This window comes from Parasteatoda tepidariorum, chromosome 6 (assembly GCF_043381705.1).
Source record: "Parasteatoda tepidariorum isolate YZ-2023 chromosome 6, CAS_Ptep_4.0, whole genome shotgun sequence".
In the NCBI taxonomy this organism is placed as follows: Eukaryota; Metazoa; Arthropoda; class Arachnida; order Araneae; family Theridiidae; genus Parasteatoda; species Parasteatoda tepidariorum.
In genome coordinates, this window is record NC_092209.1 from 16942244 (window position 1) to 16957764 (window position 15521).

The 15521-nt window shown below is 34.3% G+C and overlaps 1 protein-coding gene across 1 annotated transcript in view; it reads right to left on the bottom strand.

Annotated features, from left to right (window-relative positions):
* The window catches only part of LOC107441908 (uncharacterized), a 208420-nt gene that overhangs the window by 5766 nt on the left and 187133 nt on the right, over positions 1 to 15521 (bottom strand). Inside the window, exons 70-77 of the mRNA XM_071181726.1 lie at positions 12734 to 12827; positions 10522 to 10590; positions 9433 to 9522; positions 7279 to 7413; positions 5152 to 5255; positions 3506 to 3598; positions 2202 to 2307; positions 50 to 187 (exon numbers count right to left, since the gene is read on the bottom strand). Of these exons, the coding sequence (XP_071037827.1) occupies positions 50 to 187; positions 2202 to 2307; positions 3506 to 3598; positions 5152 to 5255; positions 7279 to 7413; positions 9433 to 9522; positions 10522 to 10590; positions 12734 to 12827 (829 nt within the window). The remainder of the gene's footprint in view (positions 1 to 49; positions 188 to 2201; positions 2308 to 3505; positions 3599 to 5151; positions 5256 to 7278; positions 7414 to 9432; positions 9523 to 10521; positions 10591 to 12733; positions 12828 to 15521) is intronic.

The following is a 15521-nucleotide window of genomic DNA, read 5'->3' on the forward strand; positions in this document are numbered from 1 at the left end:
TATATATATATATATGAAATAACTAACTTTATGAATGCAACTTATTTACCTGGTCGAGAGTTGTGGGATCTATTGCGAGATCCTCCATACCAAACTCTTTGGCACATTCTTCAAGTTGACAAAACAGGTTTGATAGAGAAACATTTTCATCCGGTAGTATTAATTCGATTCTTCTACCACTGTGCACCTGTATAAAGAAAACATTTATTTATATTCTTTTTAATATAAAAATCATTTTAGAAAAGCGCTATTTATACTAAAATGTTGGTTTAATCCATCCTCATGAACCCACAATTTTTTCTTCTCGTTAATTACCTATATTAAAAAAAGTGATATATTTCCAATCCTGAGTGAATATTTTCAATTGTTAGCTACCACTGAAGTTTATAATCACAGTTGCATGATTAGGTTTATGAAGAAAAAAAAAGAACCTGTTCCCAAAGAGGCAATACTTTTTTTTTAATTTCAAACCGGCGTTGAACAACCGACCCAATTCTGAGTTTACGACTATCCATGTTCAACCCTGTTGCCCTGTAGTTTTAAGCCAACCCAGAAGACAAGGGAACTCCTGGATCAAGCATTGGGACAAACTAACGTCGTGGAGGCTTTTTGATGGAACTTACCCGCATTTGCTTTTCGTGGAGAGGCATATCACGAAACCGTCTCATGGTTAGCCTGGCGATAAGGTAATTCTAACCCATGATTCGTCTACCATTGATAATATTTTACATCAGCATTGTGTTTGATGGGAGCAGAATTTGTATTAACCAGTCACCGCTGGGGTTCGAATCTGAGTCACCTCATTGGTAAGCGAACGCTCTGTTCCCCGAGCGGATCAAAAAAAAGGCTATATTAACGATGACACTCAATAAATTATAACTCGGTGGCCAAATTGGTAACTAACCTTTCAAAATCCTGAAAAAACTTAATATATAGGAGGACAAAAAATAACTTAGAAGAATGTGTTACGAAATTTTAATGCTAATTTAAAACTTTTTATACCTTGAAATTTTAATATCTAGCAAAATTAGGGCTGGATGCAAATTGTGCAGCGCTGTACCTTATTCATGCGTAGTAGTGTGGGAGCTATTGCAACTGTTTATATAGCTGATGCTGTGGTTCTTTCCAATCAGTTATTACAATTACAATTTCCAGGGCCGGGATAGCCTGGTTGGTAGGGCACTGGGCCCATGTCGTGGGTTCGATCCCTGCTGGACGAAGACTCCCCGTGTAGTAAATGGTGACTGATGCACGTTAAATCTGTCGAGTCACAAGGTCCTCCATGTTCCCATTACAAATCATACCTCTGGGGGTACTGATCCAGGAGTTTCCTTGTCTTTCGGATTGGTTCAAAATGACAAGGCTACGGAGTTGAACATTAGTAGTCGTAAACCCAAAATTGGGTCGGATGTTCAAAGACGGTTATAATATAAAATAAAATTACAATTTCCAGCATAGAGCCTTAGTTTTTCTTGGGATAGAGTATTCGCCTCCCAATGAGGGCTGGTTGATACTATTTCTCCGTACTCGGCTCCCATCAACCACAGTGCTGACATAAAATATCCTTAGTGGTAGATGGATCATGGGTTAGAGTCCCCTTTGCCATCAGACTAACCTTGAAAAATTTTCGTGGCTTCCCTCTTCATGTAACGCAAATGTGGGTTAGTTCCACAGTCCTCTACGAAGGAAATTTTTTTTCCCAATACTTGATCCTGGAAAAAATAAACCGAAGAAAATGTCGAACATTTAAATTAAATTGGGAGGAAAAATTTTCTGACGTTTTAGTTTTTCATTTGACTTTGCTTGAAAAAAGATACCAAATGCTCCCTTGTCTTCTGGATTGTGTTGAAAATTACAAGAATACGGCGATGAACATTGGTGGCCGTAAAATCAAGATTGGGTCGGCTGTTCAACGACAATTATGAAATAAAAATTACCAACATAGATTAAACTTTTGAAATAGGCCCCTCCAAGTATGGGCCAATACTAGGTGTTCGATGCTTGGGCCATTCAATTTCCAAAATTGTCAGAGAAAAGGATTTCCCACCTTTACATTGTCTATAGCAGAGATGGCGAGTCTTAATCTAATTTCTTGTTTCGCAGTGAACCGCACTACTTTAAATTGATTTTTCAATTCGCCAGTCATTTTTGGAACAACCGGTTTTACAAAGATATATAAATGTGGTTAATTTTTACGTTACTTGTATGCGTGCGGTTGGAAGACCTTCTTGGATGAAATTTATAAGAGAAGAGTGTTTTGAGAAGTTTTCAGTCATTCTGAAAGACAACGTGTATCCAGTTCCCAATCTGAAAAGAAAAGAAAAAAAATTATGACTTATGAATTGATTTCAAATATGAGGGTGTGATAATTTAATGATAAATGAAACAGTACTATAAAATACTGTTATAGCACCACACCTTATTGATACACCCACCTTCAAAAATCTGTGCATATTTTTCACAAATATATAACGTACAAAAACGCATGATAAATGGAAGGATGCATTTACCGAAATTCTAGTACATCAATGTATTTTTCCTTGGTCACACGGCACCCACCCCAATGGTCAATCAGTAATATAAATAACTCTTCAATGTTTCGATCAATGATCGCAGCGTCATTGAGGTTATGAAAACTTCTGAGCACGTTTATTTACCCTCAATACCGACAACACTGCAGTATAGTTTGTTTAAAGTAAGAACTCCCCTATCCATTCGTCTGAACCAGTGGCGGTGATTATGGTAACGAGGTATAACTACTACTTCAAGTAGAAATGTGTGGTCGGCGAAAAAAAGGGAATATTTTTCTTCGTTCTATTCTGTTAGTCCTAGAGGAAAGAAGAGCTACCCTTCCTGAAATGCACTATTCTTGTTCCCATAGCAGCAGACGGCCTCAGACTTTGAGGTGGGGGAAGTTCTTACCGTAGACAAACTATAACAAATCCATACTGCGATGGCGAAAATTGATAGAATCATGCCATTGAAAGCATGTTTGAAACTGGATGTGCGTCGTGTGAGCAAGTGGGCGTACAATTTTAATAAGTCTCAGAAAATTGGTTGTTGTTGTTGTTAATTTACGTCGCACTAGAGCTGCACATTGGGCTATTGGCGACGGTCTGGGAAACATCCCGGAGGATGATCCAAAGACTTGACATCACAATTTTGATCATCTGCGGAGGGGATGGCACCCCCGCTTCGGTAGCCCAACGACCTGCGCGTGAAGTCGAGCACTTTAAGGTAGCACAATTTAACGAGGACCAATAGCGCACACCCTCGGTCCCTACGCAGACTGATCCAAGTGGTCACCCACCCGCACACTGACCGTAGCCAGTGATGCTTGACTTCGGTGATCTGCTGGGAACCGTGTCTTAACGATCAGTCCACTCAGACACTTGGTGAGTGTACTTATCTTTCCAAGTCTTTGTACGTTGTATGCTTGTAAAAAATGCTGTCCTTTGAGATTGAATGAATTAATTAGGCTTACTCTGTATTACAAGATACCAACCTTGATTTTAGCTTGGAGGGGTTGTCTAAACATGCAATTTTGCCGTTCACCATTATCCCCAGTCTTGAGCATAATACATCACAGTCTTCAATGCTAAATGGAAACAATTTTCTTAGAATACATATAATCATGAAAGATAATTAAACATTTAAGAGCTATGTTTTTCAAAAAGACCATAAAAGGAAAAACTAGATACACTAAAATGATAGGATGAATGTGGCTCAAAAATTACGCAACTCCGTACAGATATTTTTCCTCTTATTTTTCTATTTCATCTTTTGTTTTAAGCATCCGACATGGTTTCGAGCAATTTGCTATCTTAAGTACGTAACATCAATAGGTATTTAATGAAAATGGCTTAAAAATTCTACTACTGTTAACCGCCCTAGTAACATTCTTCCTCCTTTTTTTTTTTGGAATTATTTCACTTTCTTTGATAGGCATAGTCTTATGCAATATGTTACCTTATGTAACGTTATATGGCTTAGGAATTTGGCGAAAATGATTTTCGGAGATTAAACTTTACTTTTAATTCAGTCTTCGACAGAAAGGTCAAAATTTTGCACCATATTTAAAAAAATTAGACATTGTGTTAGTTCAAAATATGAAAGCAGAGCTGTGTAATCTTAAAGAATAGAGCTTTCTTCTCCCAATGAGATGAGCCAGGTTCGAATCCCAGTGGTGGCTGATTGATACGAATTATGCTCCGGTTTGCACCGATACAGTGCTGACGTAAAATATCCTCAGGGGTAGACGATCCTTGCCATCAAGCTAGCCGTGGGAGTTTTGGTGGTTTTCCTCTCCATGTAACGCAAATGCGGGTTAGTTCTATAAAAAAGTAATTCATAAAGGCTAGTTGCACCCAATGATTGATCCAGGAGTTTTCTTGATGGGTTGGGTTTAAAATTACATGGCAACGGAGTTGAACATGGATTAGCTGTCCAATGCCGGTTATGAAATAAAATAGAAATAAAGTTTAAACGGGTGAAAATTTATTTCTGTAAAATTCGGTATAATTATTTGTCTTCGGGTGTATTATTCATTTTATATAACGATGTTGTCAGTGCGAAAAAAAATCAAAAAATTACCATAGATTTTGATGAATGTGGCGTTATAATAAACCCATGGCATTTTACTTAGGAATTTGCTTATTACTACAAACGTCATTCTTATGTTGAGATAATTTTTCAGGGTAACAAATTAGAAAACGTTGTTCAACCAATTATTAATGATGAAAATAAGAATAATGGAATTTTTAGGACGATAGATTACTTCTATAGTTGGGTGATAAAACGATGTATCGTGCAGCATCCATATTTTTTTAACATGACATAATTATATTTTAAAAGTATTCTTACAGTATATCACGAGTCATATGCATAAAGTACGCATAAGATACGACAAAATCGCGATTGTGAAATTATAGACAGCAATAATTGCAGATTACGATACAATTATAAAACAGTAATAAATTTAATTTGTGTAATGAAAATGTTGAGCAAAATAATGCGAATTGTTCGAACTAAAAAATAGTGTGATTTTTCGTATGATATATCGTGATACTTGGATATTGCTCATACTTGAATACTACAATATTGCTCAGCACTCAATTACTGAATTGAAAATTGAAAATTTATTTACTATACCTATGTGAGGTCAATATAACTGATCGACCTGATTCAGTTATTTGTGATATGTTTTTCCAGACTAGTCTTCTGGTTGCCGGATCCATGCCGGACGTTGGTTCATCCTACAAGTGAAGTAAAGCATATAAGAAAATTTTTTTAATTCTAGATTTGTAAATTGTGAAAATATAAACGCATTACATAATTAATTACATCTCGTATATATCGAATTACATGTTAGTACATATGCTATTAAATAAATCAGGTGCCAAATTCAAACTTGATTTTTTTAGACACATTCCACCACAGTTCTTATCTGTTATTTAATTGCTTAAAAATTATTTTTAAAAAGGCCTGTAGCGTAGCTAGACTTCCGGAGGCTTCGGAGCAAACACATAAGTGGGGCTTCTCTCAACTCTTGGAAATCGAATATTTTTAATATGTATTGATATTAATTGAGCCGTGATGGCTAAAGGGATAGAGCGTTCGCCTTCCAATGAGGCGAACCGGGTTCGAATCGCCGCAATGTCTGGTCGATACGAATTCCGCATCTGGCTTCCATCGACCACAGTGATGACGTAAAATATCCTCAGTAACAAACTCTCGAGTTTACATGCACACGAGGGTTTGTTTTAAAGTAAGAACCGATTGCGCATCGTGCCAAGTGATGTCAAGATTGACAACTCTTGGAAAGTCTCTCACTACGCCGCCATTACGTTTCTGGTCTTTGCGGGAGTTGGTTGTATGGTTATACTGCTTTGTTTGTCACTATGCCAATCAGTAATCATGTCGATCGTTCAGTTATTCAGTTCTTATATGCAAATAAAAGTAAGTTCTGGTGAAATTTACCGGCAGCTTATTGAAGCTTATCGGAAAGGTGTTATAAATGATGGTGTTGTTGTTCATTTACGTCGCATTAGAGCTGCACAATGGGCAAATGGCGACGGTTGGGAAACATCCCTGAGGATGATCCGAAGACATGCCATCATAATTTTAATCCTCTGCGGAGGGGATGGCACCCCCACCTTCACGGTAGAAGAGTTCAACGAGGACCAATACAGCATTCCCTAGGTCCCAACGCAGACTGATCCAAGTGGTCACCCACTCGCACACTGACCGCAGCCAGTGATGCTTAACTTCGATGATCTGCTGGGAACCGTGTCTTAACAATCAATCCACTGCGGGACGTTATCACGGATGGAATTTATTGATGGCAAACGCTTGGAAAATGGTAACATGTTGAAAGAAACTGGTTTAACGGTCAGACAGTAGAGTTCTTTGATCATGGGATTCAAAAGATGGTGCCTCAACTTGACAAACGTTTCAATGTTAATGGTGAATATGTTGTTGTTGTAGTTAATTTACATCGCACTAGAGCTACACGATGGGCTATTGGCGACGGTCTGAGAAACATCCCAGAGGATGATCCGAAGACATACCATCATAATTTTGATCCTCTGCAGAGGGGATGCCACCTCCGCTTCGGTAGCCCGACGATCTGCAAGCGAAGTCGAGCACTTTACGGTAGAACAGTTTAACGAGGACCAGTACCGCATACCCTCGGTTCCTACGCAGACTGACCCAAGTGGTCACCCATTCGCTCACTGCCCGCAGCCAGTGATGCTTGACTTCGGTGATCTGCTGGGAACCGTGTCTTAACAATCAATCCACTGCGGGACGTTACAAATGATGGAAAAATCACGTTAATGGCGTAGGCTTTTTAATGATATAAGAACAAATGTTTATGACGACGAACGATCTGGATCAACCATACAGCCCTGACTTAGCTCCATCAGACTTTCACCTGTTTCCATCACTCACGGAATTTCTTTGTGGTAAACGCTTGGAAAATGGTAACACGTTGAAAGAAACTGGTTTAACTGTTTGCTAACTGGTTAAACGCTCATATTTAACTTTATTAACTGGTTTAACCGTCAGACAGCAGAGTTCTTTGATCATGGGATTCAAAAGATGGTGCCTCAACTTGACAAACGTTTCAATGTTAACGGCGACTATGTAGAAAAGTGAATAACTGTTCACATTTTAGTTTTAGATTTAATTCCCAAGATTTAAACTAAAACACACCAACATATTCGTAAAACAATTGGTGTGAAGATGTTCAGTCTTATTTGTTTTGTCAAAACTCACCAGGAGTACAAGTTCTGGATCCCCTAAAGTGGCGATAGATGTACAAAGTTTTCTTTTCGTTCCTCCACTTAAGGCATTTACTGGACGATCTGCATGTGCGTCCAATTCTAAACTCTCCAGACAATGTTCCACCACCTGAAACAAATATTTCAATAATTACATCTTTGTACACATTTAAGGGAGAGGGTTCAAGGTTGTGGTAAATCTGATTTTTTTGAGTTGCTCTAGAAAAGGAAAAATTAACAAAAGTAAATGAAAAGAAAATTGAAGTAAATACGCACATAAAGATTTTTACGTTTTTCTTAGAAAACTAAATTTTTTCTTGAAAATTCGATTTTTTTTCTTCGCAATTCATTACTTTTTTGTCGGAGGTAATTCTTAAAAACAAAATTATTGTTTGATTAAATTAGCAGCCCTTTCTGTCAGCGAACTTTGTAACTTATTTTAACAAACGATGCGTATAAATTTCGAGTATCCTAAGCAGAACACTGCAAAATGCATATCCGTTTTTTCGTTCAAAGATTCTTTTGAACAGTAAGTAATTTTTTGAGACATTAGTTTTGAATAGTTTTCACTTTAACCGATTCGAGCTAAACGTTCTTTTGAAAATCTAATTTTTTTTTCAATTTTCAAAACGTATAAAATAGTTGTAGAATTGTTTTATTATTAGCATTTATGATGTAGAAACAAGATAGTTCTGTTTATCTAGACATATTATTTAAAAGCATATTTATATTGGGATCTGAGCCGAACGGCATGCGTAGGGGTATTGCACCAGAAAGGTTCTGAGTTCGAATCCCGGGCAAGACATGGATGTTCTTTCATTCTCTGTATTATGTGTCCTTATTGTGGGAGCAAAGTTCCCCCACTTATATAGTGTTCTCGAAAGAGTGGCCAACACACATGTCCTTCAGATACCTGTATGACGAAAGGTCATTCACCAGGTGGGCATTGGAAAAAAATATTGGGATCTGAAGTTAAAGGGAATTTCATCAGAATCTTAAGTTTTATGTAACTTAAGAAAATATCCATTTAATTTAAAAAATATAAGTACTACTATGCTAAAACCACCTTGAATGTAGCAAACTCTTCTATTTACGACCACTTTTGAAAGGCACGGAGTTTTTTTCGAAAGACTTTGTGTCGAAGAAAACCTTTAAGAGAGACCATTACAACTTCTCTCAGAGACCGGGCAAAACCTCTGCGCCAAATGTGGAAAAGGTCAAATAATGAAACATGAAAAAATTTTCAAACAAATAAGTAGATTGAAAAGTGTTCAAAATCTTTGTGAGTGGCTCTTATTTAGAAAGCTCTTTTTGACTATCTCTGAAAGAGATCTACAGCCTCTGGCTGCAGTCAAAGTGCATTAAAGACGATGCTATCAACGATTCATTTTTAGATTTGAAAGCTAAATTGAAAAAATAAAAGTTATTTTAGAAAAAAACCAAGTTTCTCAAATAAATAAATATCTTCTCAAATTTTAAAATTAAGTAATTTTTATGGTATAAAATTAAATGCAAACGGAAACAAAAAACATAATTGTTTATTTATTTAAAGTAGTTCTATCAGTTGTAATTTTTACTCATAATTATATCAGTAGGGAATATTTCTACTAACGCTAAATTTCAGTCATCGATCCGGTTTTCATAACGCCAACACAAGGGGCTTTTCTGCACTAAGAAATGACACTCATTAAAATCGAAATCGTTTGCGAAAAATCGTGAACTTTCGATAATATTTCGAAGTCAGGGGAGATAACCTCTAACAACAACCAACCTCCATTAACGACCATTTTACAGTGGATCAGAGAGTGGTCGCTCCCGAGAGGTTTCACTGTACTGCTTTCTCGTCTCGTAAAGGTACTTTTTACATGATTGCAATATATGTCTGGCATCAATTTGTGCCTAGCCTCTTTAAAAAAAAAGGACAGTTCCTTTTACCATTGCGTTTACCATTGAGCTTTATATTAGACATATATCAATGTCTACAACCACTTTTAGTGATTGGGTATTAATGGGCTAATTATGCATGTTTATCTCGCAAATGGACTACTGTAAATGGCTTAAAAAGACTGTAGTCATATTTATGCGCCATGTCCTGGTTAGTGCAAACAGACCTTAAATTTCACAATTTGAATTCAGCCAAGTAACATACCGTGGCAACACTTTTTGCTGGTATTCCTCTCAGACCTGCATAGACTGTTAGGTGCTGTCTAGGGGTGAGAAGCCCATCTAATGCATCNTAAGATTTTTATCCACCACTATTTCTAAACAATTTATATAACTCACCACTTTTTTCAGTTATGTCATTCTGAACCTTTTAAAAAACTAACAAAATCTGTCTTATATTTTTCTCAAATACAACGTATTTGTTTGCTTAAAATTGAAGTTTTAATTCTATTTTAATACCACTGGGAGAAATGATGGGTTTTATATAAATTATTTTTAATTACTGATTTGTTGTGGTAGATTAAAAAGTTTGTTTTTAAACTTTTAAATTCAGGAATTGTTACATCAAAACATTTCGAAATATGCAGAGAGATGCCAACTGCTCAGCTTTCTGAAAAAAGTTATAAGAATTTGGTAGTGAATTTTCATCACCACTATTCCTAAAATAATTAAGCATATACATTAATATGCGTTACCATCATGATAGGCAGCTTAAGCTTTTTCTAATACAACGTATTTTTTTGCTTAAAATTGAAATTTTTATTCCATTTTAATACCACTGAGAAAAATCATAATGGAAGGGATTAAAAGTTGGCAGGTATGTATATACCTTCTTTGAAGAATATCTCCTTCCCCGATTTATTGGAAGAGCCGTACTACAAAATGCAATTCATAAATGCCCCCCCCCAGATGCTCTGATCCAACTTCTAACACTTTTTGATTTCTTCCTATAGGGTGCTTATTTAGAGGAGCATCACAGCCACTATTATTTGATTCAGATTTGATTAAAAAAATTTAACATGCATTTGGGCGGAAATGGATTATCGGCTCTATGTGTATCGTGTGACTTAGGAGGTCGCACATGATATATATTTGTTGGGACATCTGCAACTGTACCTAAGAAAATTTAAAATAAGCCAGTACAATTCTGCTGCAGGTAACATGAAATATCTTACATTGTTCGTGATTAATACGGCATTGAAATTGATACTTCTTGATAAATCAACCTTTGTATATGTGTGTGGGTATAATTCAAGACAGGATAACATAATATATGGAGTAAAAATTAACTTACTTCTCCGACAGGAATATTCAGAGTTAAATTATCGACTGCGTATTTCCTACCAGCTTTTGTATGATAAACCTGGACATTGAGGAAAACATAAAAGAGAAACATTAAGTAGAAACAAATCAGAAAATTCATGATAAATAGTCATTAAAATTTAAAAGTTAAGGAATACATGTTTGTTAAGTGTAGTACAAAAACTCTATTATGTTTATTTTGTTAATATTCTTAATTGTATATATGTATCTAAAAGCAGGATTGGAGTTCATAATAAAATATACAGGTCATCTACATACCTTGAAGATCTATAATGGAAGTAGTAAATTTTTGCCAGGGCTTACAGTTGTTCTTAAATTTAACGTTATTGATTTTATAAAATTATTAACCTCAAACAGCCTTAAAAGTTGGAGTCTCTGATAATTGCATGATTATCAAGTGTGTAATGATAATCATAAATGCTAACTTATATAGTCGTTGTGGGAAATTTTGTTGTAGTAGTTCGCATGTTTTTATAAATTGGTGTCAAAAATTTAAAAAGAAAATTATTTTACCTACCATTAAAATTCTATAACTTTAACCTAGTCTTATTTGTTACATCATTAAAGTAACCCCTATTTAGATAATTATTGATGCATGGAGGTTGAAGATTCGAATAGTGCCTAAACTCTGATGTATATTCCTGTAAATCGTGTAATTAGTTCATCTTCTTGACAAAAGTTAATTGAACACACAAGCGTGCATGTTCTACCAAAAAAAGTATGATAATCATACTCTAAGCATTGGTTCCCAAATTGTGTTCGCGGAACCCTGAGGATCTCAGGGATTCAGAGAGTTTAAATTTTTTAAGTCTGCGATAATTTATATTAAAATATTAAACCATAATTTTGTTTGATAATTTGCTGCCCCAGCGGCCTCTGGGTCAAGTTGTGATCCTTCATCCGAAACTGTATGCGACGAATACTAAATTTGCCGTTAATATGAAAGAAAAAAAAATGCCGAAATTTTTATTTTTTAAGAACTGGGTGAAACCTGCATTACATAGTTTCAAACTAGCTTTTTATTTCATAATTTTTTGTATTTACTATGGGAAATTTGACACAAAAACATGCTCTAGTCTAATTACAGATGAATTGTCTTATTTGACCTCGTTTTAGCGTTAGTAAACTTGGCGTCTTTATGTGCTGCCAAATTAGTGGCTTTCTACGGTGTTCATCAACTTTCTTAGCCAAGTGCTTCAGCAAATACTTTTTCTTCAACTTCGGGAATACTCAAAGCTACGCACTTTATACCTGTATATACTGAAATCTGCGAAGACATTGCATAATAAACTGCAGTGGGGAGCCATTTTCATTTGCATTTATACAATTATTTACCTGCGGAGATCAATGAGATCTAAATGGGGTTCAGATTTGGTATCAGTTTTGTTGCGAAAGCTACCGATGAACTGATCTGTTTTTATGATTATCACTTTCTGCCTACCACTCCTTAAGTAGCAGAAAAGTGGGGACACTTAATATTCATTCGAGTAATTTTAAAAGTCTTGGTTAGGAATATATGATTAAATTGCATAAAAACCGTAGCTTGTAAAGAGAAACCGATTACAGGAAATCAGTGACCTAAAAATATCTAAGATCCGTCCAAAAATCTCATGCAACAAAAGAAAAAAAAATGTTCCCCAGTGTTATAGTTGCATAGTTAAATAAGAATAAAATTAATCTTTTCTTGAAATTTTTAATTCTATCTAAAAATGTTACTAAAACATTCTACTATTAAGAATCTATTTTTTCATAAGGGGAGATCAATGAGATCTAGATGGGGTAAACTGACTGAGACGGCTTTGGCCTGTAACCGCCTGTAGTGCTTAAGAAGAAGAAGAGGACTATGAGGAAATGAATTATAGGACATAGAATAAATCTAAATAATTAGGTCAAATAAACTAAATTAAAACAGAAATTAATAATCCATTAACGAGATCTATGGTAATGGGCTTTAAGAAGGGAGGGGACATAAATATCCGCTATAAGTAAATAATTTCGAGAATTCTTCGTCTTAGAGGGGGAAAATGCAGTAGGATGAATCATTTTCTTTATTGTGTTAGGGCTTGCAAGTTTAATTTCTAACATAAAATTAACTATTTATAAAACAATAATTTTTCATTTACATTTTGTAAGGCTTAATATAGAAAGATCAATAACATTCTTCTGGAAAAGATATTTTATACCTGTGAAATATCTTGAATTTGCAGTAAATATTTATTAGGGTCTTCAATAGATGGCACAACTTCTTGGTTCATCGGTCTTTTCCCAAATATCAACCTGAAATAATATTTTAGAGAGACGTAAGAAAATTAACGCTAAATTATTATTTAAATATAATCTAACCAGTTATCGCATTACGACATTAAACATAAAAATAAAATTTTCTCGGATATATCAGATAGACATGAAATACATTTTCAATGGTTTCGTGTTCATAAAGTTCTTAATGTCATTATCAAATTTTTGTGGAGAACATTTTAAACCCTCTTTACCCAACTGCCTTGATTTTTGCAATAGATAGAAGTGCTTTAATTTTGTGACAAATATAAACGTAAATATTTTCATCTTCGTTAATCAAAGTTGATTTATAAGCATTTTAACAAACTCTTCACACAAATAAGTAATTAAAACAAATATATAAAAGTCATAACAAGTTTTTAAAAAAAATATTGTTTGCTAAACCAGAATTGTAGCCATATTGCAGTTTTTTAATCAATTGAAATATGGCTACCACTTCAAAGAATTTTAAGCATTAAGAACAAAAATCGGCAGCTATGTTGAAATAATTAAGATAAAAACGTTGTAGAATAATGGAAATGTAATCGTAGTTGATTCGAAACTTCCTTTCGAATTTTAGCAACTATGGTTTGAGGCACCTAGATAAATATAAGATGATGATAATCCTCGATTCACGTAGAGATGAAAACCACTGCTTCTCTGTGTGGACACTTTTTACCAGCTGCAGCAAAATTGTTCAGTTTGTGATTCTCAGTTCAGTAAATTTGCTTAAGGCTGTTTTTCGAAGGCTTCGTCGTCAAATGAAATTATGCTTTTTTGTGAATAATATACTATTTTCATAACTGCTGCAAGTTTGCAACAGGTACTCATGACTGTTTAAACAAGTTTAGTCTATATCTAAAGCTACAGGTTATTCTGAAAATTGTGCAAAATGTCAATATGGCGAAAAGCCACAGTTTTATGTAAATGAAAAGTATTTGTGGTCTAAATTTTAAAAACTTAACCCAATGTGGCATTATTTGGGCTCATAAAAATTTTCAAAAACAGAGAATAAGGCAGTGATTTTCATAGTTTTCATCCAGGTGTAAAAAGGTCGCCAAATTAGTGATTTTTAAATAAGTTTAATAACTTATAAAATATTTAAGTTATTCATCCGTTCTAAAACCCAGATAATTTTTAAAGGGCAAGATGACTAATGTAGTTTAAAATTAGCGTTTTGCCTCAAAGTGCAAGGTGCTTAAATTGTAGCTATTTTTATTTTCCTTGGCGACAGAACTTTGAAAAACCATGTTAAAAGAGTTTATCCACCACTACTAAACAGATAATTTATAAGTTTATTTAAAATTCTATTTGTTTAAGATGGGTACAACCAACGCCTCCTGCAACTGAAAGCCGCCACACGGTTTTTTGTAAGTAGTCCGATCAGTGAAAAAAAACCATTTAATATGAAATCTATTAGAAAGTGGTAGCAAATATATGTCTAAAATTTATTTAAATTAATGAACAAAATTGGTTTGTTTTATTTACTTGTCAACCACTACAGATTCAATTCTTAAATATATATGATAAATTTCTCTCAAGTACTTTTAAAATGGAATTTGGGTTCATGCGCACAAGTGGTTCGGTTTTTAAATAATCTGCGCAGACTAATTATAAGAAGCCGTGTGGAGGCTTTCTGATGTAGGAGGTGATGGTACAACTGGGAAGAAATGCTAAAATCAGTAGAGAAAAGGGTTATTTGCTAAATAATATTTTTTGCTGGAGATCTTATTTAAGTATTTACAAAGTATATAGTAATGATTTTATTCTTGTTTTACTGAGTTAATATGTAATAATTTTTGTCACCAGTACCGATAAATGATGTAAATAAATACACAGAAGTCCATATTTAAAAAAAAAAAATATTGAGCGTGAATAGTTAAATAATGGTTAATTAACCTAGTCAAAATGTTAGATCTATCTTAAAATTCTACATGAAAGGCAAAAGTACACGCTCTATTTTTCAGTGTTGCGTTGCAAAACGTAGTTTACTAATAAAAAAGACTTTTGACTTGAAAAGCTTGTATGTGTACATTAAGTCTACCCAAAACGTTGGATCAATAACTCTGTTTCAAGTTTGAAGTTGCATGCACACGTTCTATTGAGCCATATATTGTTGCATCATTTTATATTTATACATTTGACCTATTTTTAAAGCCAAGCATAGAAATATTATAAAATACGGTGTTATTTTCATTGAAATATGCTTAAATTAAATTCATTAAGACAAAAAAAGTGTGGCGCATTAAAAATAATATTTTACTTAACTAATAAATTCGCATATGCATCATTGGCTAATTCAATGGATACAAATCATTTACTTAAACGTTAGTTAAAGAAAGTTGTTTTATTTTTTATTTTATTTATAAAACTTGCAATTTTATTATATCACAAAAACATGTGATTACTCTCAAATGGAATAATTATACATTTTCTAAAAATCGAATTTGTCAAAAACTGTTTCAAGTTAAAAAACTAGCGTAGCTTAAAAAATTTTCAACAGAAAGTGTTTACTCTAAATTACTTATATTTTATAGATTTCTTCAGAACCCTTGACAATAACAGAAAGACTAGTGAAAAAAATACGTTACCGAGCCGATAAAAAAAAATTTATTAAAATGATGGCCTTAACATATTTTTGGCCGAAAATATGTTAAGGATCGAAGACGTGCCACTTTTTTATTTAAAGGCACT